The sequence below is a fragment of the Helianthus annuus genome, chromosome 13 (assembly GCF_002127325.2).
Source record: "Helianthus annuus cultivar XRQ/B chromosome 13, HanXRQr2.0-SUNRISE, whole genome shotgun sequence".
Lineage (NCBI taxonomy): Eukaryota > Viridiplantae > Streptophyta > Magnoliopsida > Asterales > Asteraceae > Helianthus > Helianthus annuus.
The window spans coordinates 160,648,342-160,675,321 of record NC_035445.2 but is presented as its reverse complement, the minus strand read 5'-3'; the positions used below and the strand labels follow the sequence as shown (position 1 = coordinate 160,675,321).

The following is a 26,980-nucleotide window of genomic DNA, read 5'->3' as shown; positions in this document are numbered from 1 at the left end:
TTCACATGTCCAAAATTCTCATTTTAAAGTAAAAAGGGCGTTATGGTCAACTTGTAGGCGTTTAACGGAAATGTGTACAAGACTCGGACAAACAACGAACCGGTCACAGAGGGTTATACCATCATGTAACCTGGTCCTAAGAGAGTCCTAAGGCATATCTAAAACATACCATAACGGGTCAGAACTGAAGTCAAAGCAAAAGTCAAAGTTTTGCGACTTTCGGTTCCGAACCGGGTCAAAACAGAAAACGGTCGGATCAAACAAGCTTAGACTAGTTAATATACTTATTATCATGTTATATAAGTGTTAAAACAGGTTATACACCATCTACATTACTGATTATGCATAAAATCGCAAATTAGTATTCTGTTGACTTTTTCTAAGCAAGTTTGACTCGACATTCGGACTAGTTAGGGTGGGAATCAGAGGGTGCGCTTTTAGGGGTTTAAAGCCCACATGATTACCAACATATAACTACCTTTGATTCGGCTAATCACTGGACCATTTGTGATTAACCGTTAAGTCAACCATTAATTACGACGGTTTGACTTCTAAGCTATAACTAAGCAAAAACTCAACTAAGAAAGGTTAAGGGTGCTTACCAAAGTCCTATGCACGACTAGGGATGGCTTGGTTCTGCTTTGGAGCTCCAGAAATGATCAGAAGTGCAAGAGAAAGGTGTGAAGAACTTGTTGCACATGAAGGCCTTTATATAGTGTTCATAAGGCACTAGATTGTTGACAACCAAGTCTACCCATGCTCATTGATCATCAACAAGTGTCTCTAAGGGCCCTAAAGCATGTAGGGGGCGCCCATGCTGCTACATTAATGGAACTAAGTCGGTTAGAGTGAAGAGGCAAGCATGGGGCAAAAGAAAAATGACCAGACAGGCCTAGGCGTGACGCGAAGGACCCCCCTTGGGCCTCGCGTCGCGCGACCCCCTTCTGCACCAAATCTTTATTTTCTGATTTTTGCGATTTGATCCTTGGCTCTTCAAACTCTGATTGGCCATAATTTTCTTGCATATTGAGCCCTCAAAATTGACGTTTAGGGGCTTCAAGACTTATACCCATTTCGTTAAGTCCCCGGTTAACTTTATTATTACCCGAAAAGTCCTAACTTTCAACGTTGACGTTTTTAATCCTTCGCATACGAATTTGATCACAACTTGCTCATACGATAACGAAACTTTATGAAATTTTTGTCGAGTATTCTAGTGAGCATAATTAGCCGTTACAAAGCTTCGGGTTTGTCAAAAGGTCACTTAGAGGTATAACTTAAACATGTTGACACATTTGACCCCTGTAGTTTGTAATTCCTCACTTTCTTCCCCATTTCGTTCCGTACGATCCATGATTCATTCGTTTGAAGGTACGAGCATCATTTAGGGTTACCGTACAGTATAATTATCCCTTGTTGACACTATGAACCCTCGGATTCACATACTTTCTATGTTTGTCAACTTTAGTCCTTTATTTAGTATTTAGCACCATGTGTAAACATACGACACGTGTCAATACATTATTGGACGCAAAATTTTGAGGTGTTACATCCTCACCCCCTTAAAAGAAATCTCGACCTCGAGATTTATTGAAATAAATGAGAGTACTTCTCTTTCATCATGGATTCTACATCCCACGTGTACTCGGGACCTCTACGGGCATCCCATTTTACGTTCACTTTAGGTATATACTTCCTGTGAAGTTTCTTAACCTGTCGATCCTCGATCGACACAGGTTTCTCAACGAACTTTAAGCTCTCGTCGATGTGTACATCTGTATGCGGTATCACAAGTGATTCATCAGCGAAACACTTCTTCAAGTTACAGATGTGGAACACATTGTGGATACCACTGAGCTCCTCTGGTAAGTTTAATTTGTAGGCAACCGATCCGACACATTCGATTACCTCGAAAGGTCCGATATATCTCGGGCTGAGTTTGCCTTTCTTACCGAATCGCATCACCCCCTTCCAGGGTGATACCTTAAGCAAAACCTTGTCGCCTACTTCGAAATTGAAAGGCTTACGCTTCAAATCTGCGTAGCTCTTCTGCCTGTCTCGGGCAGCTTTCAATCGATCGTGAATTTGGACAATCTTGTCCGTTGTTTCAAATATAATATCAGGTCCTGTCATCTGGACATCTCCAACTTCTGCCCAACAAATGGGCGTTCTACATTTTCTACCATATAGAGCTTCAAAAGGTGCAGCCTTAATGCTCGTATGGTAACTGTTGTTATAGGAGAACTCGACCAATGGTAGGTGGTTATCCCAACTGCCACCTAAGTCGATCGCACATGCACGCAGCATATCTTCCAATGTTTGGATTGTACGCTCACTCTGTCCATCTGTCTGAGGGTGGTAAGCCGTACTGAAGTTCAAACGTGTGCCCAAAGATTGTTGGAAACTTTTCCAAAAGTGCGACGTGTATCTGGTATCTCTATCGGAGATGATAGATACAGGCACGCCATGAAGGGCTACAATCTTGTCTACAAACAACTGGGCTAATATATCGGAGCTATGAGTCTCCTTTATGGGTAGGAAATGTGCTGACTTAGTCAGTCTATCAACTATTACCCATATTTTATCGTTTCCCTTCTTTGTCTTTGGTAATTTGGTGATGAAATCCATCGTCACCATTTCCCATTTCCACTCGGGAAGCTCAGGCTGTTGCAGCAAGCCTGATGGCTTTTGGTGTTCAGCTTTCACTTGCGCACAAGTCAAACACTTTGCTACGTAGGTGGCTATAGACTTCTTCAAGCCTATCCACCAGAAATTTGCCTTTAAGTCCTGGTACATTTTATCAGCACCAGGATGAACGGAATATCGGGAACTGTGGGCTTCCTGGAGGATAACGTCACGAAGACCTCCATAAACAGGAACCCATATCCTTCCATTCAATCTCAGAATTCCGTCTTTGCCATAGGATAACTGCTCTTTAGTTACCCCTAGCTTTTCGTTTGGATAGTTAGCTTCTAACACAGCCTCTTTCTGTGCGGCTAACAATCTCTCATTCAGACTGTTCTTGATTTCAATGCTCTTGGCATTGATCCTTATTGGTTTCACTCTTTCTTTCCTGCTCAAGGCATCGGCGACTACGTTGGCCTTGCCTGGATGATATCTTATTTCACAGTCATAGTCGTTCAGAGTTTCCATCCAACGTCGTTGCCTCATATTCAAATCTTTCTGATTGAACAGATGCTGAAGGCTTTTGTGATCAGAATAGATCACAAATTTAATGCCATATAAGTAATGCCTCCAAAGCTTTAGTGCAAACACAACGGCACCCAACTCCAAGTCATGGGTGGTGTAGTTCTTTTCATGCACTTTCAATTGTCGCGAAGCATAGGCAATCACCTTGCCCCTCTGCATAAGCACACAACCCATACCGGTGTGCGATGCATCACAATACACAACAAATTCTTCCATTCCTTCCGGCAATGTCAACACTGGAGCATTGCTCAGCTTTTGTTTGAGGATATCAAAAGCTTCTTGCTGCTTAGGCCCCAACTAAACTTTACACTCTTTCTAGTTAAAGAAGTTAGGGGTGCAGCAATTCTTGAGAAATTTTCGATGAAGCGTCTGTAGTATCCTGCTAGACCTAGGAAACTGCGAATCTCCGTAGGTGTCTTCGGCTCCTGCCAGTTCATGACGGCTTTAACTTTGGCGGGATCCACTTGGATACCACGCTCACTGACTACATGCCCAAGGAACTGGACTTCTCGTAGCCAAAATTCACATTTAGAGAACTTGGCATACAGCTTTTCTTGATGAAGCAGTTTAAGAATACATCGAAGATATTTCTCGTGGTCAGCTTGACTCTTGGAGTAGATGAGGATGTCATCGATGAAGACAATGACAAATTTATCCAAATAATGCTTACAAATGCGATTCATGAGATCCATGAATGCGGCAGGTGCATTAGTGAGCCCAAAAGGCATCACTAGGAACTCGAAGTGACCATAGCGAGTCCTAAATGCAGTCTTGTGCAAGTCTTCGTCCTTGACCTTCAATTCATGGTACCCTGACCTTAGGTCAATCTTGGAAAAGTAGCTCGCTCCTTGCAACTGATCGAACAGATCGTCGATCCTGGGCAAAGGACTATTCTTGATAGTAACTTTATTCAGCTCACGGTAATCGATGCATAGACGCATCAAACCATCTTTCTTCTTGACGAATAGGATTGGTGCTCCCCAAGGAGATGAACTTGGTCTAACAAAACCCTTGGCTAGCAGATCATCTAGCTGCGTCCTCAATTCTTTCATTTCCGTGGGTGCCAATCTATAAGGTGCTCTCGCAATAGGCGCGGCTCCTGGAATGATGTCGATACTGAATTCCACTTGTCTGTCTCGTGGCAAACCAGGCAGTTCTTCCGGGAAAACTTCCGGATAGTCAGAGATGACTGGGATGTCTTCAATCTTGGGCTTCTCCTCCCCAATAGTCACCTGTGCCATATAAATGACACATCCTTTCTTCAAACATCTGGATGCCTTTAGCATAGATACTTGTGCAGGCAATCCATGTCGAGTATCTCCCTGAATGGTAAGTGGTTCTCCAGACGGAGTCTTGATTACCACTTGTTTTTGGTTGCACACGATTTGGGCTTGGTTATGCGATAACCAATCCATACCCAACACTACGTCGAAACCAGCGAGTTTAAAGGGTAACAGGGATAAAGGAAATGAGTGATTCCTAATGGATATAGCACATCCATCTAAAACAGTTGAGACTGTTCCCATAGTCCCATTAGCTAGTTCTACTTCATATTTCACATTCAAGGTTTTAACAGGCAATTTTAACAATTCACAGAACTTATCATCCACAGGATTTATCTGATCCAGAATCAAATAACACTCTTGCGAATACATCATTGATAAGGAACGTACCGGTTATGACGTTGTCGTTCTGGATAGCCTCTTTAACATCCATCTGAAAGACCCTCGCATTGGTCTTTTTCCCTTCTTCAGCCTTCTTCGCTATCTTCGGGCAGTTAGTCTTGATGTGCCCTTTCTCGTTGCAACTATAGCAAGTTGCATCCTTGAGTTTCTTGCACTCAAGAGTCCTATGCTCGGAAGACTTGCATATCCCACATGCCTTCAGCTGGGATTTCTTTTCGTACCTGCACCTTCCGAAATGGTGCTTCTGGCAAACCTTGCACATGGGCTTATCGCCCGACTGTCGGTCATTCCTCTTGTTCTCTGACCCCTTCTTGTGGTCACAATTGCCCCGATGCTTCTTGTTAGATCTACGTGAATCATCATCTTCACGTTTCCTCTTCTCACTATCAGCATTTCTCAACGATCTCTGTCTCACTGCATCCAGTGTGAGAGACAGAGATATATCTGCCACGGATCTGAAGGTAGCAGGCCTAGAAGCCTTCACGCTAGTTTTTATTTCTGGGGCCAAACCCCCAATGAAGCGCGCGATCCGTTTGGGTTCCGGTGTAACAAGGTACGGAACTAATCTCGACAGAGTGTTGAAAGTCGTGAGATAAGCCTGGCAATCCAGGTTCTTCATGACCAACGATAAGAAGTCAAACTCTATCTTCTCAACCTCGTGCTGAGGGCAGTAGTTTTCTTTGATGAGAGCCATAAATTCCTCCCATGTCATGCTATACAAAACAGCCTTCCCTGAGGCTTGAACCAATGATCTCCACCAAGCTAGGGCTTCACCCTTGAACGACTGGGATACAAACTTCACCACGTCTTTCTCAGCACAACCACTGATGTCCACAACAGTGTCCATTTCATCTAACAAGGTCATACAATCCACCGCGCCCTTCTCCCCAGTAAAATCTCTAGGCTTGCAGGAGACAAAGTACTTATACGTGCAACCCTTGGCGCGAGGTGCGTCATCGACCACTTTCTTCTTAGGGTGGACGCTATTCTCATTGGATGAGTGCCTATCGTTGTCCTTCTTAGGCTTAGACGGAGTCGAGGGTGGTTTGCTGTGAGATTTAGAGTGGGTTTTTGGCTTTGAGTGTGGTGTAGATAAGGTCCTGCTTCGAGACTCGCTGTACTCTTCGTATTGACGATCTAAGGCCGTCTTCACAGCGTTGTCTACCAAAGCTTTCAATTCAGCGCCCGTTATATGAATTTGGGCGTTATCATTTTCATCCTCTTTTGATTGACTATTAACTCCACTTGGGTCAGCCATCGAGGTCTTGATCTGCTACAAGGAATATGACAGAATTTTATTTAGGAGTTTATTATGGAATTGTCTTTTATGGCAATTCATTAACCATGGTAAACATAGACCATATTTGGTTAATTTGTTACTCACTTTTATTTAGGATTTGAACATAACTTATCCTATTTACAAATAATATTGTTAGTGGCACGAAAGCCTAGTCACAAGGATGTTTTTATAATATAAGCCGGGATTACAGAGAATTAAGGCATGAAGGTTTGAACCGTAGTCCTTTTACCTTTTCTGACAGGGAGTCATAGACTACAGCTGCCTTTTGTCTTATATGACAATAAGTGTGGCCCGTAGGCACTACATCACTAATGGATGTTTTAACCCAATGATTTATAAATCATTAATTTAGGTTTTGGAATCCTTTGCAAGATTCTTATAAGAATGACGCGTGTGATTATAACGAATCACATCTGTCAAGAATGTTAACATGTTTACAGAGGTTAACAGAAATCTGAATCTTTTAATTAGGTCTCACCATTAAGATTCTTCATTTAATAACTGATAGGCAGATTAATTTAAAAGGAATGATTTTTAATTTATTTCATATAATAATGCATATAAAGACGAAGATGAAGTTTATATCTTAACATTCCATTAATCATAATAATGATTACACGCTGCCCTAAACGGGACTTTTAATAGACAAATACCTACGCAGAGGTTTACAGAAAACAAGTCCACGCAGGGACCAAATACAAGGATAGATGTCCGCACATGGACAAAAAGATAAGTCCACGCAGGGACTGAAAGGCAATTGTCCACGCAGGGACTAATCATAATAAATGTCCTTGCAGGGACTAAAACAAATAGATGTCCACACAGGGACTTGATTAAAATAGGAAATACAACAGTAGATCTAGAGACTAATGATCTCGCTTCTTCTTCCCTTTTAGCAGGTTTGCTAGGCCTTTAAGGAATCCACGATTGTTCTTACGTTCTTGCTCAAAGTCTCGTTCCACACGATTCAAACGGTGGAGGATTTCTTCCTGTTCTGGTAGGGAAAAACGTGGCTGCTGCGTTACTTGCTGAGCCGGAGTTCTAGTAGGAGCTGGATACCCATGAGCTGCGTATCCTAATCCCCAAGGATCCCCATACGGTCTATCGGGATGGAGGGCGTTGTAATTGGCCGCTACCACGTATGGGTCGGTATCCGCGTAATTATAGTTGTAGTGCGTGTGAGTCGGCTGCTCAAACGGGTTGTACGCGGTGGAACCGGCGCACGCTGGTATCGGGTTATCATACCCAAATGGTGGCGGAGGTGGTGCAACTGGTGCAGAATTCACCTCTGCAGGGTGGTTCGAAGGTTCACCCAATTCTGGTTCTTCAGGCACTGGCGGAAAGTGACTCGCACTCGAGTGGCGAGGGGTGCTAAAGTGGAATTCCCCTCCTCAGGTGTACATCCGCGCGCCTGATCTCCTACGCCTTGGCGGATCTAGAGGTGCTTGTTGAACTGGTGGCGGTGGAGGCGGTGGCGTAACTGCCACGAAACGCGAATCCTCGGAAGGATCCTGTTGCTGCTGCTGCTCATGAGGTGAGAAGTGGTGAGAAGGTGTGAAGTACCAATCACACTGGTTAAACCTCGCCTGATAACTGTCGGGTCCTTAATAGGGTGTTCCATGAAAGGATGACCCATCAGAGATCTCGATAGGATGGTTGGGAGTACCTCGTGCAGGTTCTATGGGGTCCGTGTCCTCGTCCATATCTACCGCATTATCCTCAGAGAAATGGTCTTCGGGTCCTAAAGGGTTATAACCTATTGGTTCTTGGACATAATCAGCCGGGTTGAATTGGCCTTGGAAGAAAGGAGTAGGATCGCCATAGGAACGGTGCGAAGCAGATCGCTGGAGAGGTATAAACGAAGGTTGAGGGTTACTGGGTTCGTTCTCCGAATTTGGTCCAAAAGAGTGACGGTATGAAGGTGTCGAACTGTGTGAGGTAGACCGTCTTGCGGGCTCAAAGAGGTTTCTTCTACGTCTCTGAGGTTCTTTGCTCCTCGTGCTGGAAGGAGCTCGCATGTTTGAAGGTCCGGCCTCGTGATCATTATGGGTAGTGATCGGCCCTTTGCCTCTTCCTCCTCTTCTAATTGCTGGTGGCATATTTCCTACTTAACAGACTTTTAAATCACAATAAACAATAAAAGACAAACTGGAATAACAATTCGAATTTGTCCTATGTTCTTGTCTAGACTCAAGTATGTGCAATTGTGTCATTGAGATTAAACACATAAGGGTAGTGTTTAGTTTACTCAACGTTGGCTCTGATACCAACCTGTCACACCCCGATTTCCACGTGTTTCACCGGTGGGCCCGGTGGGGGATTACCGTGACGTAGTTGGCAACAATATAGTCAAACCACAATATTTAAATGCACAGCGGAAGCATAAAGATAAATTATATTTCAACCATTGATTGTAATATCCAAGTATTACGAATAGTCGAAACAAATCCACAGGGGATCAAAAAAAATATAAATGTTGTTCAACAGATATGGCATCCCAAGCTTGCGAGACTCTAACGATGCTTAAGTAGTGGCCAGCCTATTTCGTACAGAACCTGCATTTAATCTTTTGTGGAAAATACATCAGTTTACACTGGTAAATACATTCAACCGACACTTTTGTAAAATGTTTAATAAAATTGATTTGAATGCGCAAGGCACAAACTCTTTATAACTTGGGATAATTTATCAATTAAATCTTGTAAAAGAATTACATGTTCACTATGCGTTCGGTCGCCCGGGTACTGCCGGGTTTAAGGTTAATAGACACACCATAAAGCATAAAGCCGTGGCGGGAAAACCAACGGTTATACCTTTAATTAATATAGACACATTGTCGGGTGTACGCCTACACCCGCGTGTCGGGGTCGTGGCCATTTCGTAAAATGATGCCAAGGATATCCGGGACATGGTCATTAAGCTCCCAAAGGCGTAAAGCCAACAAAACCAATTTTCAAACGGGTCACATTGATAATACCCAACCACTAATGAGTTGGGGTCAATTGCCCGACCAAGCGGTATTTTAAACACCGAAACCCAAGCCCGTATAACGGAAAATAAGTTAAAAGTATTTACCTGAGCAAGTAATAATCCTTAATAAACAAGTGCAAGTATCTTTTACTGGTCTCCTATTCTGGAACGAAGGTTTAAACAACCTATTAGAATCCTAACGGGTCTTTAATTTAGCCTTAGCTTAGACCGGTCAGTTTCAAAGGATATATACGGTTTAATCGCGTGAAAGGCGAAAACCGGGAATGGAATGTGGTTTGGACCCAACAAGTTTGAAGACTTGTTTTATATGGGTATAATAACCACACTCTGGATTTTCGAGTATAAACGATAAGGTTTGACCCGTTTCGGCTAGTTTATGTAAACTAGTTACATAAACCGAACGCCGCGCGCGCAAAAGGCGTAACAGGGAACCGTAAGAGTCTTACACAGGTTTCCTAAGTTAATATGCTCTAAAGAGGTTGTGGTATCAGTAGGATACCTTCCATAATGCTCGTAATGAGTTAAATTTCAATATACGCCCCGTAGGGGTATTTTGGTCATTTTAAATGAGGTTCCCGAGTTCTACAGGAAATCTGAGTTTTCCGAACAGTTTATAAAGTTCAAAATACTTTATTTATTATTTAAAATCAGTAGCAACTGGAATCGGGTCAAAAGACCATGTAGAACTCAAGTTATGTCCGAAAAGGGTATATTCGGTATTTACCGAACCGATGCCATAACCGCAGGTTATGAGCAGGTTACAAATAGTTAAAAATCTTTAACAATCTCAAAATATTATTTTACATCAGTGTGTAAAAGGTTTGGTGTCAAAATTTGGGTTTAGATAGGCTTTACGCTAAATGCGCCGTTTAATTACTAAAGTTTCCGTAATTGTGCTATTTAGCATAACTCCTATTCTAAACCTCGGATTGACGTGAAATTTCAGGGACATGCTTAGAAATCAGTAACTAAGGTCATTGTCCTTTCACATGTCCAAAATTCTCATTTTAAAGTAAAAAGGGCGTTATGGTCAACTTGTAGGCGTTTAACGGAAATGTGTACAAGACTCGGACAAACAACGAACCGGTCACAGAGGGTTATACCATCATGTAACCTGGTCCTAAGAGAGTCCTAAGGCATATCTAAAACATACCATAACGGGTCAGAACTGAAGTCAAAGCAAAAGTCAAAGTTTTGCGACTTTCGGTTCCGAACCGCGTCAAAACAGAAAACGGTCGGATCAAACAAGCTTAGACTAGTTAATATACTTATTATCATGTTATATGAGTGTTAAAACAGGTTATACACCATCTACATTACTGATAATGCATAAAATCGCAAATTAGTATTCTGTTGACTTTTTCTAAGCAAGTTTGACTAGACATTCGGACTAGTTAGAGTGGGAATCAGAGGGTGCCCTTTTAGGGGTTTAAAGCCCACATGATTACCAACATATAACTACCTTTGATTCGGCTAATCACTGGACCATTTGTGATTAACCGTTAAGTCAACCGTTAATTACGACGGTTTGACTTCTAAGCTATAACTAAGCAAAAACTCAACTAAGAAAGGTTAAGGGTGCTTACCAAAGTCCTATGCACGACTAGGGATGGCTTGGTTCTGCTTTGGAGCTCCAGAAATGATCAGAAGTGCAAGAGAAAGGTGTGAAGAACTTGTTGCACATGAAGGCCTTTATATAGTGTTCATAAGGCACTAGATTGTTGACAACCAAGTCTACCCATGCTCATTGATCATCAACAAGTGTCTCTAAGGGCCCTAAAGCATGTAGGGGGTGCCCATGCTGCTACATTAATGGAACTAAGTCGGTTAGAGTGAAGAGGCAAGCATGGAGCAAAAGAAAAACGACCAGAAAGGCCTAGGCATGACGCGAAGGACCCCCCCTTGGGCCTCGTGTCGCGCGACCCCCTTCTGCACCAAATCTTTATTTTCTGATTTTTGCGATTTGATCCTTGGCTCTTCAAACTCTGATTGGCCATCATTTTCTTGCATATTGAGCCCTCAAAATTGACGTTTAGGGGCTTCAAGACTTATACCCATTTCGTTAAGTCCCCGGTTAACTTTATTGTTACCCGAAAAGTCCTAACTTTCAACGTTGACGTTTTTAATCCTTCGCATACAAATTTGATCACAACTTGCTCATACGATAACGAAACTTTATGAAATTTTTGTCGAGTATTCTAGTGAGCATAATTAACCATTACAAAGCTCCGGGTTTGTCAAAAGGTCACTCAGAGGTATAACTTAAACATGTTGACACATTTGACCCCTGTAGTTTGTAATTCCTCACTTTCTTCCCCATTTCATTCCGTACGATCCATGATTCCTTCGTTTGAAGGTACGAGCATCATTTAGGGTTACCGTACAGTATAATTATCCCTTGTTGACACTATGAACCCTCGGATTCACATACTTTCTATGTTTGTCAACTTTAGTCCTTTATTTAGTATTTAGCACCACGTGTAAACATACGACACGTGTCAATACATTATTGGACGCAAAATTTCGAGTTGTTACACACGAAAGCATATGAAGAGGCATCCTCGACCGTACAAATCCCTAAGCCTCCGAATCGGGTCGGGAGAGAAGCCAACCTCCACTGGAGATCTCCAAAAAAGGCACCCCCACAAACAACAATATCCTCTAATGCTCCCCGGAGGGCTTCATCAAAAACAGAGACAGCTCCCCCGACCAAAGAAGGTTGACACGTTCGAAGACCAAACAGTAATTTAGCAACACCCATACAAGAACGAAGCAAAAGGAGCTCGCTCTGAGGGTCCCGTAGGCGTTTAAGGCACCTCATCAGCTCGACTGCACAGTTCGCTCTTTTAAGAGCCATACTTCTAATAAACTCTGCATCACGACTAACGGCACCCCCCAGGAGTTTCACACCCAGCACCGGCCTCCCAATCCCCCGAGGGAATAAGCCCTCCTAAACCTTTACACCATTGTAGGTTGACCAGAAAACTTCAGTTTTCTTTATATTAAGTTGAAGCCCTAATGAAGGACCCTCAGCTCTGATGATATCTAAAGCATTAACCACTTGGGTAGCATCTCCAATAAGCGTTCCGTCATCTAGGTACCAGGCGTGAAATAGAAGTTTGCAGCGATCCCTTCTTCGGTGAACAAGGGGGTGTAGAACAAGGGCAAAAAGGGGGGGCTCTAAGGGGTCCCCCTGCTGAACGCCAGTAGTAGACCAAATAAACTCATCCCCCACATATAATCTAGCTGGTTGACCATATAAAAAATCGACCCACGTAGAAATAGAAGGACACCTTTTCCTTACCTCGCACAGTAGGGCTGTCCTATCAACCAAATTAAAAGCGTTCGAAAAATCAACAGTAAGCATAGAAAGAGACTCATCTTGGTGGTACTCATTAAGGAACCTGTTCGCACTATGAAGAACGACCTCTGCCCCACACGGAATCCCTACCCCAAACTGGAAATCGCCCTGGTATTTGGCCATCTCCTTCCCAATACCTTTCATGGCCACCTTGGAGATCACCCTCCTCCAAATCGACCCAACAGCGATAGGCCTAATCCCATTATCCGGTTTGAGAAGAGGTGTAAGAGGAGCAGAAGCAACAAACTCCTCCAGATTCCTCGGGCACCTCCCCCCTAAGCACAAATTAACCATAGCTGAAGTAGCCCTAAGCAGGCTATCAGCAATCACAGACCCCTCCCCACAAAAAGCATCTAAAAGATGTTGGGCTCTTAAGCCATCTCTCCCGCACAACGTACCTTTGGGGAAAGATTTAATACACCCGAGCACACAATCGGGCTCCACCACAAGAGGAGACTCAGAAGGCAAGGAGGCAGGCATGGAAGGAGGGGGCATACATGGGTGCTTAGCCAATAAAGCCTCCAGAGTATTCTTATTGAGAGGGGCGACCCCCGAGGAGCATAAAACCTTAACCGCTGCGGTGAAATGACCATCAGCAACCTTACGTAAACATTGTTTCACATTAGTCCCCCCACACTCATTATCAATCTCAGTGCCCTTTTTGATTCCATCCGTAACCCCCCTCGTGGGTTGATCAAACAACGACTGGACAAGAGTGGCAAAACCCTCACGATCACCCCACTGAGCCAAAGACCACTGGATGCTAAGGCATTGGCCCGTCTTCCTATTGCCCGACCTCTTGTCCTGACGACCAGCAGGCTTGAACACCCGCAAGGTGCAGCATGGTAATATCAAAAGTCGAACCCATGCCTCAACAGAATCAGGCATAGCAACCAACTTGTCCAAAGCTGCAGTTAAGGCTTGGGCAAAAGCCATACGACAACTAAGGGGGATACTCTTAACAGTCTTGATGGGGAGAGAGAAAACACGGTCAAGCAAAGCAATATCTACACCCAACTCTTCCGACGAGGTATCAACGTTTTCAACACCGGGTCTAGTGATGCCAACAATAAAACCCTGTTCATCTCTCTCACCTGGCACAAACCGAATAACCTTATCCACATGGTGGCACGCCCGACTGAAAGCATGAGGGCACATACACTCACCACATAACCATTGTCCGGACACCCTCAAAGCTTCACAAACAGAGGTAAAAAGATTAAGAGCGTCAGCAATTGCACATCTCAAAGAATCTTTCCTCTCGTCTGAGCCCAAATGGTGACTCTTGATATGTGCCATTAACCTTGGGAATCCCTTAGCCCCCACGAAGCCATCGGGGCAACAATGAAACCGTCAGAAAGGACAAGGCCAAAAACCGCTCCCATTAGAACCAACCATAAGAAAACTAAGTAAGCGGAGTCGACACTTGGATAATGTCGCGTACGCCATCACCAATAAAGAAAACCCAACCAAAAAGGAAACGCAGCTGATGGGTCAAAAGGTAATTGACCCGCTACGCTAAAAAAACTCCGAAAAAATCACCTAGGCATTTCATCGAACACCTTGCGTGCACTAACAGAAAACTAAGTCCTTCAAATAAATCACAGTGAGTTGTTAAAACTTACATGGATTCTGTTAAACTCAGGCTCCATTAGACGCAACTCAGCAGATACTTGCCCTAGGGTTGCAATTTAAAAGGGTTTAGGCAGTAGTAGCACAGCACGGATAAATGGGTGAATTGAAGTTTGTAATTATGATTATATGAGATTTGGATGTGAATTGCAGTGATATAATGAGTAAATTGTATAAAAAATGGAGAATTTAAAGGAGAATTATGGTGAATCTTACTTTAGGGTTTGAAGGGAGCTGAAGAAGAAATGGGATAAAAAAAGAAATGGTGAATCTTCTTGAATAAAGGGTACATGAATATAAAAGATTTAAAAGAGACTGCATAACTAACAAATCGAGATTAAGAAGAGGGTATTAGGGTTTTTAATAGAAATACCGGTGGATCATCGGAAAAGACTCCGGCAACAATTCGTATGACAATCGATTTAACGACTTCAAGACTATTGTTATCAAATCCTTTGATAACAATATTGGTTCTCCTTCTTTTACTTGTAAGCATTTTCTATCCGTTAAGTTCACTATTTGTAGATTATAGTCTTTCTGATTAGTTAAATATTGAAAACATACTGTGAAACTGAAAATGGAATTTATAATCATAACACTAAAGCATAAAGACATCATCAGTCATCATGTTGGGGAATATGGACAACAAGAAACAATCTTATTTTTTCGGCTAAGCTGTGTGTACCGGAGAAAATCATTGAAAGAATCCAGTCCACTTCATTCCTTTGGGTGAAAAACCGCGCAAAAACGATGGAGCTTGGATTCGATAATTTGGTTAAATTCAACATAAATCTAAATTAACCACAAGTAAGCATGAATGGAGCTTTTTCCTCATTACGAGCTATGGCGAAATTGAACTCAACACAAACCCTAGCTTCATTTTGTTAACTTTGAATGCAAAATCTGTCGTACACATGTGTAATTTGATTTCGAATCGATCTCTGCGTATTTGTGCCTGTATTACTGTTTTTGCTTCAGTTTTACTCCTTTTACTTTCAATTTGCATTGCTGGTGCATGAAAGTTAGATTGGAAAACATAAATGAACCCTTAAACATGAACAAGCTATCATTCTTAGTCCTCCGATCATGAATTTATTGGCATCTGAATAGCTTTCTTGCATATGTATATTTGGTAGCATACAGAGGCAACATGTTATAAACAGAGATTCAGATATCATTAGGATAGAAAGATTAAAGGAGGATATCATTTATATCCAACAAAGAGCTTTATTTGTCTCTAAAAGCAGAGCCGTCCCCGAAAACTCTCGAAAAAATTTAGGCCTCGGGCGACGAAAAGAATTGGGCCCAACATTATGGTTAAGGGTAAGGAATTTTTCTTTTATACCATTCGACATGAAAAAGGGCAATTACAAAGCAATGGCAGGTAGTCGGGCAACAAGTTGCGCCGCCACCCCCTTTTGAATAGAAAAACCAATTCTACTAAATACAAAGTTTGAGCAAAGACTTGAACTTGAGGCCTTTATATTATTTTGAGATGGTTTTTGCCACTACACCACTAATACTTTTTTGCATAATAAATGGATGAATATACTAAATATATAATTTAATAAATATATACAAGCTTATAAAGACTATTCGGGCCCTTTGAAATTTTGGGCCTCGGGCGTCGGCACGGGTTTGCCGGGCCCAAAGCCGGCCCTGTCTAAAAGGCATAATGGCAGAGGTGTAGAGTGATGAAAAACACAAAATCCAACTAAGCATTTCTATTTAAAAACTACAATGAGCTAACAATTTTCTTATTGGTTTCGGTAATCAAGCAGTAGGTGGCCTCAGCTCATGATCATGATTCATGAGACGTGCGATTTTCGTAAACACGTGTCATAAATCCAGGTGGGTGGAAAATTATTGGTATGGACTTGATCTGCTGGTTCCATTTTTGCTTTTTTCGCCTTTAGAACAAGTATCTCGCATGAAGCTCCTTCTTCTATGTCTGTCGGTAATGGAAAAAGAAAAGCATTTTTAAGGATTTCTTTATAAATTTATTAAAAAGAAAGAAAACCATTAATCAAGTTTATTTAGTGATCCAATAAAGTTCATGTAGTATCAGTTAGTTATGAGTATACGCATACTAACCTTCAATACTTTAAGTTCTTCAGATTCAAGTTGATTCAGAACGCAGGCAGCATCTACAAGTACAGCCAGTTTATCTGTAGTGGCAGGGCGGCCAGGTTCAAAAGTAGAGCTTAATTCTAAGAACCTGCAAAAAGAATTAATGATATATTATCAATTAACAATGAAAATGGATCATTTTATTATTGCTAAAGGATATATTAAGAAAAAGGCCAGAAATGTTTATCTCTCGCATTTTGCTTGTTAATAAACATATGCATTGTAGCCCAAAGGGATAGATTGAATCACTAAATAATAAAACTCAATCAAGAAAAGAGTCACCTGTTATTCAATATCTCCCTTCTTCGCCTCACACGACGACATGCTTTATTCTAGGCCCTGTTTCGTGAATTGCAGCTCTAAGAAAGAAAAAGGTAGACAAGAAAAACGAATTGTTGTTAGTATTTGAATATATCAAACTGCAGACCATGATGATTATTTATTTAATAATTTTAGGTCAGTTTGGGTTAACAAACTGACATTCAAATTAAATTTAACTCCGGTCAAGTAAAAGACTTTGGAATTCTGTCGACATCACTCCAAATCAAATATTGTCAGTAAACTAAAATTTCAAATGTAAACATAAAAAGACAATAAAACTTCTACTCACAACAATTTTGTTGAAAGAACCGATACCGAAAATCCCCAAAAGTGGGTACCGGTACCGGTACCGAATATACCCGGTACCGAAAATGTCAAAAGTCGGTACCGAAGGTACCGAAAAAGTACCCGGTCGGGTCTGATTTGCTCATCCCTAATAAAGATTGTATGAAGAGGTGTCAAAAGCTACCAGTTTAATATTAAAAAAAAAAAAAAAAAAAAAAAAAAAAAAAAAAAACCCGTCCAGTTAACCCCAATTGTATTTAAACATGCTGTGATGGGTTTAATTAGTATTAACCCAGTTTTATAAAAAAAAAACCGTACCTGAAAGAGTGTCTTACGCTCCTAACATCACAAAGATCCGCACGAATGTGCTCAACAACAGCTGCAACAAGTAGTTATAATTCAAAATTAGAACTATTAAAATAACGGTCCTACTTTCCATTCTCTAAAACCCCAAACCCCGTTATTAATTACCATTCAGGTTTCATTATTATTATTAATATTTTTAGTTAGTTATCTTTAATCTAGAATCTTATAGAGTACTTAACTAATCAAATATCAAACCCTTTGATTTACAAAAATTGCTCCATTAACAGAAAGAAAAATACTTGGTTTCCTTGATCTTTCAAAATGAGTAATAAAATAGACCGGAAGAAATGAATTTAAAAACTACAGTTTTATTTATTTATTTACAGTGTTTCATCGTCCAGCCTCCAGGCTCCCTTTTTTATTATTATTTATTTTAAACCTAATTTATACTGTTTCGTATCCCATATATAAAACCTACACCTCTCAATCCTAATATAGATTTACAGCAGCATACATTAATTTACTACAGAAGTTTCAGAAGAAACAAGGTTCTGCAGTTTACCTAACGAAAGATTCATTGTGTGATTCTTCACAGCGGCGGCTATCATGTTGATTGCAGCAGAAGTACACTGGTTATGTTTGCTTCAGTTTCTGAAAGTTATCACAACGGGAATCGGAATTCAACGGGTCGCTGGAGATCTTCGGGCAGCAAGGCCACGCCACGGTCGTGTGTTTATTCTGATGCAACGGATCATTCTCCATTTATTCTGATGCGGGGGATATGAGAGATGCGGGACCAATAGGAGCCTCTTCTACTGCACCTTCCTTCTAGCTTTCGGCATTCATCTATGGTTAAACTTAAAAGTGAAGGCAGCAGAAGGTCTGGTAGATGCTTCATCTTTGGGCAGCCCCATAAAACGAGATGTTGGAGGGAGGTGAGGTGTTGGAGTCCCACTGAAACTGATTTCAGTTTCTTAAATCCACTTAACCCAAGAATAGTAAGAGACGAAGGAAGAAGATGAGACAACTGACTACACCTACTCACATCATCTTCTTCTGACCCTCCACACACTAATGCTAGGTTGACAAGTGAGGTTGGGAAATTCTGTGGTCCCCACTCTGAGATGGGCTTCTTCAACCCCCCTATGAAAAGGGTTTGCAGTTTGGGAGGCCAAAACCCACGAGGAAAGGAAGCATCTGTACTTGGGCAATTGTATATTACCAGGTATGTTAAGGAGGTGAGATTAGGCAACTCGTGGTCAGGAAATGACTCCATATTTGGACAATCACCTATCGCCAGGGAGGTAAGGTGAGTCAACTGCTTCAATTCAATGATCTTTGTCAGATTTGGCCAGCTGTATAATTCTACAGTTTGAAGCATTGGCATGCTTGTGTTGTTGACAAGCACCCTAGTGTTATCTCCTCCAAATATTAGCTCCTTTTCTAACAGTTTGTCACAACCTTCAATGGAAAGAAACTTGAGCTTCTGCCCTCCAGCTGTCGTAAGAAATGAAACAGATGTAATGGAAGGACAATCTGAGATGTGCAACTCCTCAATGTTATTTGGACACCTACAATGCTCCATACTCTCACATTTTTCTATCTTTAATGTCCTAAGAGTTGTTAAGAAGTTGCTCCCACAACTATCCCCTTCCTCTTTCTCTCCTAATCTCACCAAATTTTGACATTCCTGTACTTCCAAATACATTAAACGTATCAGAGCCTTACTAGCCATCGACTCCCACAAGTATCTTATTTCGTTACAGTTTTTTATGGTCAAATATTCGACTGCTCCAAGGTACTCTATAACACCTCTCCACACCACATCATCAAGCCCTGAAATACTTTCTATTTCCAATTGCAAGACTCTTGAAGCTACTTGAACCAGGCTTCTCAACACACCACTATCACATTTATCTATATATAGAATATTCAATGAAGGCAGCGCTTCAGGTGACACTTGAACCAGATTAGGACAACTTCTTACAACAAGCTCTTTAAGGCAAGGAAACGACACCATCCCAATATCGGTTGACCATTCTTCCAACCTCTTCATATTTTCTAGATGAAGAACTTCAAGTGAAGGGAATGAAAGACCAGTCCCTGCTAACTCTGAACCCATAGCTTTCACCTCATCCATGTCTTCAATAAACAACTTCTTGAGTGATGGTAACTGACCAAGTGGTGGTAAAGATGTACAGTTTTTACAGCCATGTATACTCACCTCAGTCAACTGAAGAAACGATGGATCCCCAACCCAATTAGGAAATTCTATACCCCCATATGAAACTATGTGAAGGAATGTCAAACTAGCACTATTAGGCTTCAACCCACAGAGGACCTCCTTTTCAAGAGACTCCTTTCGAGAACCATCAAACACATCACTCCATTCTAGTTTTAACCATCTAAACCTCTTTTGCAATAAGTTTGCCTCTTGTGCATGCATTGCCATTTCCACTTTGTCCAGCCCTTTGATGTGAATCCACCCATCAAAATCTGTAAGGTCTTTAATCTTGGTTATTGGAAGGTCATTATCTCCTCCAACAATGATCTTGGTGAGAGTCTGTAGGCTTTTCAATTGGCCAATCCACAGAGGTAACTTATTCAAAAGCGGAGTACCTTCAATGTCCAAATGCCGCAAGTTTTTAAGCTGTGAGAAGTTGTTGGGCAACTTAATTAAGTCACTACAACCAGAAAGGAGTAATGTTTGCAAATTGTATAGATTGCCAACACTTGCTGGTAAACACGTGATTGGGTTGTTAGATAAATTAAGATATCGGAGATGCTTCAAAGTGCCAATGGTCTCTGGTACCTCGCTGATGCATAAATTATTCAAACGTAGAACCCTTAACGTTGGTAATTTGGGAAGTAAGTCATCTAGAATCTTACGAGATAAGTAGCACTTTTCAGAACTATCGTTTACTTTTAAGGATAAGAATGTTCTCAAACTTTTAGCTCTTTTGAATGGATCGAACTTCGAGTAAGCTACATATTTGTCACAAACAAATGACATATGTCGGTACTTTTCCAAGGCTTCCTTCCTAACATCCTGTACCATCTCAATGTCTAGTCTTGAAAAGAATTCTCCAGCAACAGATGTGGCCAAGTCATTCAGCAAGTCATGCATAACAAACATACGTTTGCCATTAGGTGCATGTTGAAAAAATGACCTTGACAACAACTCTTCAAAATATTCAAGACCTAAGCGCTCCATTGACTTGTCTGAAGATGACTGGTTCAAAAAACCTTCTGCCATCCAAAGTGAAATCAAACTCTCTTTGTAAAACAGAAAGTCCTTGGGGAACAAGGAGCAGTATGCAAACAACTGCTTCAAACATGCTGAAAGATCATTGTAACTTAGTCTAAGAGCCGGGACAATCTCATCCCCCTTTCCTAACCTCCAAATCTCACTGTTCAACAGCTCCTTCCACTCTTCTTCTTCAGTCTTTGTCCTTAATAACCTACCGAGTACTGATAAAGCCAAAGGTAAGCCATCACATTTTTCCACAATGCCTTCACCATATTGTTTTAAAACCGGATGTGAATCAAAGTTATTTGCACCCAACGCATGTTGAGCAAATAAGGTAACAGCATCGTCATGTGAGAGAGTCTGCACATGGTTTAGATGATCATAACCCAACTTTTTGAGCAATTGCACCTTTCGGGTTGTCATAATAATTTTACTACCAGGAGCACATGCATGAAACGGGCTCACTAGGGTCTGCCAGTCGTCATAGCTCTCACTCCAAACATCATCTAATACCATTAAAAATCTTTTATCACTAAGTTGCTTTCTAAGAGCTACTTGAAGCAGATTTAAATCTGTGAATTCCTTGTCCTCCCCCTTCACAGATTGTAAGATAACTTTGCTTATATTTAAGATATCAAACTGATCTGAAACACTAACCCAAGCCTTGAGTTCAAAGTGCTTCTTAACTTCGGCATCATCATACAAAATTCTTGCTAGGGTGGTTTTCCCTAACCCACCCATACCAACTATGGGCACGATGCTAAAGTTCTGAGTACATGACCCATTCTCAAATAGCTTCACTAGCAATTCCTTTATTTCCTCCTGCCTTCCAACAATACCAGATGTATCTAACAAAGAGGTCTGATAAGGTCTTTTCGGTTTTTCATCTTTTAGATTAATCAAACCCAGACGATCCTTCTCCTTTTCTAGATCTTCAAATTTGGCGGTTATATAATCTAACTTGGGATGCATCCTTTGACTTAGTGATAAATTTGTGAAACTAGCTGGGATGAGCTTTCTTACCTTGCTGGTCATGGCTCCAGATTCCTGATTGAGCTTACGACCCATATCTTCAGTTGCTAAATCATCAAGCACGTCAGCTACATCGTAGGCCAGGTGTTGGAGATCATTCAGCCACTGTTTAACAGCTTCATCAGTTGTTTCCTTCTGAGAAGCATCATTAAGCAGAGACTGGATCTTAATCAGTGTGGTTTCTAGTTTCTTGAGCTCTGAATGAATGCCTTTGGACCGATCATACCTGTTGAAGGCTACAGAGGCCAGGGTTTTCAAAACGTCTTTCAGGATTCCAGCTGCAATGGTTTCAGCCATTGTTAATTAGTTTGTGGTGATTGGTGATGGGGGAAACTGTGTATAACAAGAAAATATGTGAATGAATTAGATCTGATCTGTAACCTGTTGACTAAATAGATCTAGATCTGATCTGTAGCAGTTCACAAAATGCGTCTGATCTGTAATCCACTATGAAGACTTAATGAATTGTTAATTCCAAGTGACCTTGTCTTGTTTCACACTACTTATTATTAATGGGCTGAAATTGGATTTAACAACTAGGGAACTAATCTAATCTGGCCCATTACTTAATGGATCGTGCTCTAACATATCATGTAAAACTCCCTCATAGACGTTTAGTTCCCGGCTTTCGAGGCGTGAGGAAAGAACTTCACATGTACAACCGAATAAGTTTTATGAAAGACCAAAAGTTGCATTTGTCTTTGTATATTTTACACATTAGTCTTTTTAACAAGTCAACTGTTCATAAATTTTTTCATCCGTTTGTCTGCTTTTACATGTCACCTTTTAACAAAGTTTGACCAATTTTAACCCAAATGTGCATAAAGCGCCACCTCAAGGCTCTGAGGCGCTTTATTGAATCGTTATCTCCTTGCGCCCTTCGCACATCAGACGTGTCTTTTTATTTAAAACAAAGCTTATGGAAGCAGATTCACAAATTTGCAGATCATAGTCTTTTTTTATTATTATTTATTAGGCTTATAACATATCATGAAACTGAAAATGCACTTGATAATCATTGGGCGCATGATAGTGGGGAGAGCTCAGATTGGCTAGGAAAGTGGTTGTGAAAGCTCGGCTTTAGAAGAGATGGCATGACTGAACCGAAAAACCAAATTCGGTTCAGTTTCAAACACAAAAAAGGCGAATTTAACAAGATGGATGATCATCGGTTAAAGTTTCGGGTCCATGGCCTGAGCGTCTAGTTGCATTGTTTTTTAGTAAGCAAATTTGTTAAATGGGTTGGACAAATAAAAAGATTAGAGAAGGATATCATTTATATCCAACAAAAAATTCTATTCGTCCCTAAAAACATAATGGCGGAAGTGCAGATTGATAAAAACGCAAAATCCAACTAAGCATTTCTATTTACAAACTACAATGAGCTAACGCTTCTTTTATTGGTTCGGTCATTAAGCAGCAGGTGGCCTCAGCTCATGATCATGAGACGTATTACACGTAGATGGTGGTAAATACTGCCACATTGGAATGTAACCGTAGCCTGGAAAAACAGGCATCTTGTTCGCTCCAGCCTGAAATGCAGCCGGATGTGGTGCCATAAATCCAGGTGGTGGAATATTACTGGTCATGGATTTGACCTGCTGCTCCATTTTTGCTTTTTCCGCCTTTAATACAAGTTTCTCTTCACGAAGCTCGTTCTTCTCTGCCTGCAGGTTTTGAAAAGGAAAAACATTTTTAAACAATCATATAGGAATTTATTAAGAGAAAGAAGAAAACCATTAAGCAAGTTCATTTATTATCAATACGTGTACATGTATACTAACCTTCAGGGTTTTAATTTCTTCCGATAGTTTCTCATTCATTTCTTTGAAATCCTGTGTTTCAGATTTGAGCTGATTTAGGACTCGAATAGCATCTCCGAGTATAGCCAATTTATCAGTGGTAGCAGGCCGGTCGGGTTCCAAAGTAGAGCTTAATTCTAAGAACCTACAAAAAGAATTAATAATATATAAACAATAAACCATAAACATAAATCCATTTATATTGCTGAAGAATATACTGAATATGAAAAAGACCATTAAATACTTATTTCCTGCATTTTGGTTGTTAATTAACGCACTAACCGGATATGAATACCAAAACGTAAAACCTAGAGGCATCTAAATGGGTGGATTTGTAATGGTTAACAGGTTAAAACGAGCGAGACTTTTTGTTACGGGTCAATGAAGGTTTATTATTTTATAAATTATTAAAATAAACTTTATTACTTCAGTAAATACACTCTGGGTGACTTTCAACCCATTTGACTCACTTCAGTAGTTCATCTTAAGTCATCTATTGATTTGACCCGTTTAAGAGAGAGATAGAGAGTAACACGCATCAACCCATTTGATTAAACGGTACATTTATTCTTTGTATTTTTTAAGCAACTTAAGGGATAAACTAAATCACTGAATATGAAAATTTAATCAAGAAAAGGGTCACCTGCTGTTTAATAATTCCCTTCTTTGCCTCTCACGACATGCTTTATTCTCAGCCTTGATGCATGAATTACTGCGTCCCCTGTTAAGTAAACAATTTAATGTTTATCAACTACACGTGCAGATAAAGACAAGGAAACTGCAATTTAATTGCAAAACCCCAAAATGTGCAGTTGCAGAATAAAGGGACAATTTGGTAAATGATCACATCTTCAATCTCTTCATATCAACTAAATCGGATACAAAGATTTAGAGCAGCCAAATTTGCTCCATGTTTGTACCATTGCGGTTATCGTGGCTATTATTCAGTAGTTTAATTATATGGGTCTGTAAAATAAGCAAAACAAGAGTGAATTTCAAGGATTGTCCTTTATCTTTATACCAATTTTCAAGCGCTGTTCTTTATGTTCAAAATTGACGAGTTTTGTCCTTTATGTTTTCATATCATACACGTTGTCTTTTAGGCCTAACCCAGTTAGTTTTTTCAGTTAAATTTGGTCATATGTTTTGCACATGAGGGCATTTTTGTCAATTCAAAGGTAAGTTCAACGGCAGATTTACAGCTCAAAGCTTCTGCAACTTTTGAATTGACAAAAATGCCCTCATGTGCAAAGCACATGACCAAATTCAACTGAAAAAACTAACTGAGTTATGCCTAAAGGACAAAACGTGTATGATATGAAAACATAAAGGACAAAACTCGTCAATTTTGAACATAAAGAACAGCGCTTGAAAATGGGTATAAAGATAAAAGACAATCCTTGAAATTCACTCTATAAAATAAATCGGATACAAAAATTTAGAGCAGTCAAATTTGCTCCATGTTTGTACCATTGCGGTTATCGTGGCTATTATTCATTAGTTTAATTATATGGGTCTGTAAAATACGCTCAGCTTTGATCATTCATCACAAGCATCACAAATCAACTTAAGTCACAAACACGCTCAGCATATAGCCGAGGTACAGAGAATCAGTCTTGGCCCATGTCCTTTGTTGGATAAGAGAACGGTTGGTTGGGGCCCCTAGGCCAGGTTACGCAAAAAAACAGAATTATACACATAATAGCCATAAACACAACTACCATCCCATTATAGAGCTGTTTAACTTCTTAGAAACAAAGCAATAACTTGGAGAAACTTAACAGAATAAAACAACATTATCCTTGTTGACAACTTGACATTATGTTGTCAACGACGTCTATCTTTCTGTACACCGATGCTGGCTATTACCAAACTTTATCCAAATGAACCATCACATTGGACTCCACCACTCCAATTGTTTGGTATTAAATAAATTGACACTATACAGTAGGTGCATTGCTACACTATCAGGTCAATTTAATACTCATAATACTACAGATCCAATACCACAAATTACATCGAAACTTAACAGTTAACTAATATAGGAAAGAAAATCTCATCATCATCATCATCATCATCATCATAGGCTTTAGTTATTAAAAGAAACATGTACTACATCAGCAACCATTTATCATTCTTTCAAATAATTCCAAACCAACTTTCGAATCTTGTATATCTAAACAAACAAACATTTAACAATTATACAACATCAGAAGCCACAAGGGTACAAACAACAGTCAATTACTAACCGATGGGTTCTGCTGTCGACACCTCGTCGGAATCGAACCTCAGCCACCACCGCAGCACCATAGCTACGGCTGATGTGGTTCCAATGCTGTAGTTATGCCGCTGCCACTGTCGAGAGCCGCATCCAAACAGCCACTGCTTCGGATTCGAACCAAAGCACCACCGTCACCACTGCCGTAGTCCACCGTCCACAACCGTAGAACACATGAACAACATCCTTTGTTCGACGCCGGAGCTCCCTCGCTGCAGATACCGTCACTTAGCGCCGCCTCCGTTCATGGTGGTGGCCGGCTGTATCCTTAGTAGAGGGAGGAGAGTAGAGTGAAGAGAGAGTGTGGTTTTATGTTGGTACAGAATAAAAGAGATGGGTGGGTGTGTGTCCGGCCGGAGTGGCCGGAAATCTCGCCGGAGATCGGTCAAGGGGGAAAGGGACAGAGGGTGTGTGCGGCTGACGTGTGCATTTAGGGTTTTTAAGGAAATGAAGAGAGTGGGAGAGGAACAAGATATATAAATACTAGGGTTAATGAAGTTGGGTTGGGCTTGGCCTATGGGTATGGATTCACTTAGGGTCTGTTTGGTATGGGGTAATGGAATGGACGAAGGAATGAAATGGACGAGGTAATGGAATGGACGAGGGAATGCAATGGATCATTACCATTCCATGTCTTGTTTGGTTACCATGTGTGAATGGAATGAGTTATTATTGTGTATTGTTCGGTAGGCAAGAAAAACGGAGTAATAAAATCAACGGTGAGTGGTGGTGGTGGTGGTGGTGGTGGTCGGTGGTAGTGATTGTGGGTGGTTATAGGTGGCGGTGGTGGGTGTCGGCGGCGGCGATGGGTGGAGGTGGTGGCGGCGAGTGGCGGTGCGGCGGCGACGACGAGTGGTGGGGGTGGCAAGGTGGTCGTTGGTGGTGGGTGGCAGCAGAGGTGGCAGTTGGTGGCAGCGACGGCGGTTGGTGGTGGCGTCGACGATGGTGGTGGGCGGCGGCGGCGAGTGTCGTTAGCGGTTGGTCGCAGTTGTGGGTGATAACGGTGGAGAGTGGGTGGCGGCGGCGGCGGTGGCTGTCGGGTGAGGTGGTGGCGGGTGGCGGCGATGGCGTCGGTGGTGGGTGGTGGTGGTGATGGATTGTGGCGAAGGTGGTGGGTTGTGGTGTTGTTGATGAATGATGCAAGAGAGGATGGAATGGAAAAAAAACATGGGGGGTGGAAGGAATGATTTTGAGGGAATGGAATGCATTTTGGAATGGGTGATTCCATTCCATTGACCAACCAAACACGCTTTTCTTCATTCCCTCGTAATCATCCATTCCATTCCACCTCTCATTCCTGCATACCAAACACTACCTTAAACATTAGGTATCTACCTAAGCCCAAACACTATAATTCACGGATAATTATAAATTACAAATATTGTCTTTTATATGTT

The 26,980-nt window shown here is 41.2% G+C and overlaps 2 protein-coding genes across 3 annotated transcripts in view; both read right to left on the bottom strand.

Annotated features, from left to right (window-relative positions):
* Nucleotides 1-15,703: 15,703 nt before the first annotated feature.
* Nucleotides 15,704-21,856, bottom strand: LOC110900027 (putative disease resistance protein At3g14460). 2 transcript variants are annotated; one of them, XM_035981694.1, is made up of 6 exons: nt 17,960-21,856; nt 17,784-17,881; nt 17,234-17,294; nt 16,592-16,668; nt 16,274-16,397; nt 15,704-16,130 (listed from the first exon to the last, which is right to left on the bottom strand). In XM_035981694.1, exon 1 carries the CDS (start codon nt 21,798-21,800, stop codon nt 17,973-17,975), a length of 3,828 nt encoding a protein of 1,275 aa, XP_035837587.1. In that variant the 5' UTR covers nt 21,801-21,856; the 3' UTR covers nt 15,704-16,130; nt 16,274-16,397; nt 16,592-16,668; nt 17,234-17,294; nt 17,784-17,881; nt 17,960-17,972. The 2 variants fall into 2 exon arrangements, with proteins under 2 accessions (XP_035837587.1, XP_035837588.1); XM_035981695.1 differs by lacking the exon at nt 17,234-17,294.
* An 898-nt stretch (nt 21,857-22,754) lies between these two features.
* The window catches only part of LOC110900036 (transcription factor bHLH104), a 67,847-nt gene continuing 63,621 nt past the window's right edge, over nt 22,755-26,980 (bottom strand). The window contains exons 4-6 of the mRNA XM_022146941.2: nt 23,949-24,026; nt 23,288-23,450; nt 22,755-23,170 (exon numbers count right to left, since the gene is read on the bottom strand). Of these exons, the coding sequence (XP_022002633.1) occupies nt 22,916-23,170; nt 23,288-23,450; nt 23,949-24,026 (496 nt within the window). The 3' untranslated portion in view covers nt 22,755-22,915. The remainder of the gene's footprint in view (nt 23,171-23,287; nt 23,451-23,948; nt 24,027-26,980) is intronic.

Bases quoted from the DNA above. Each gene is read 5' to 3' on its own strand.
- LOC110900027 (XM_035981694.1), bottom strand. From the start codon at position 21,800: ATGGCTGAAACCATTGCAGCTGGAATCCTGAAAGACGTTTTGAAAACC.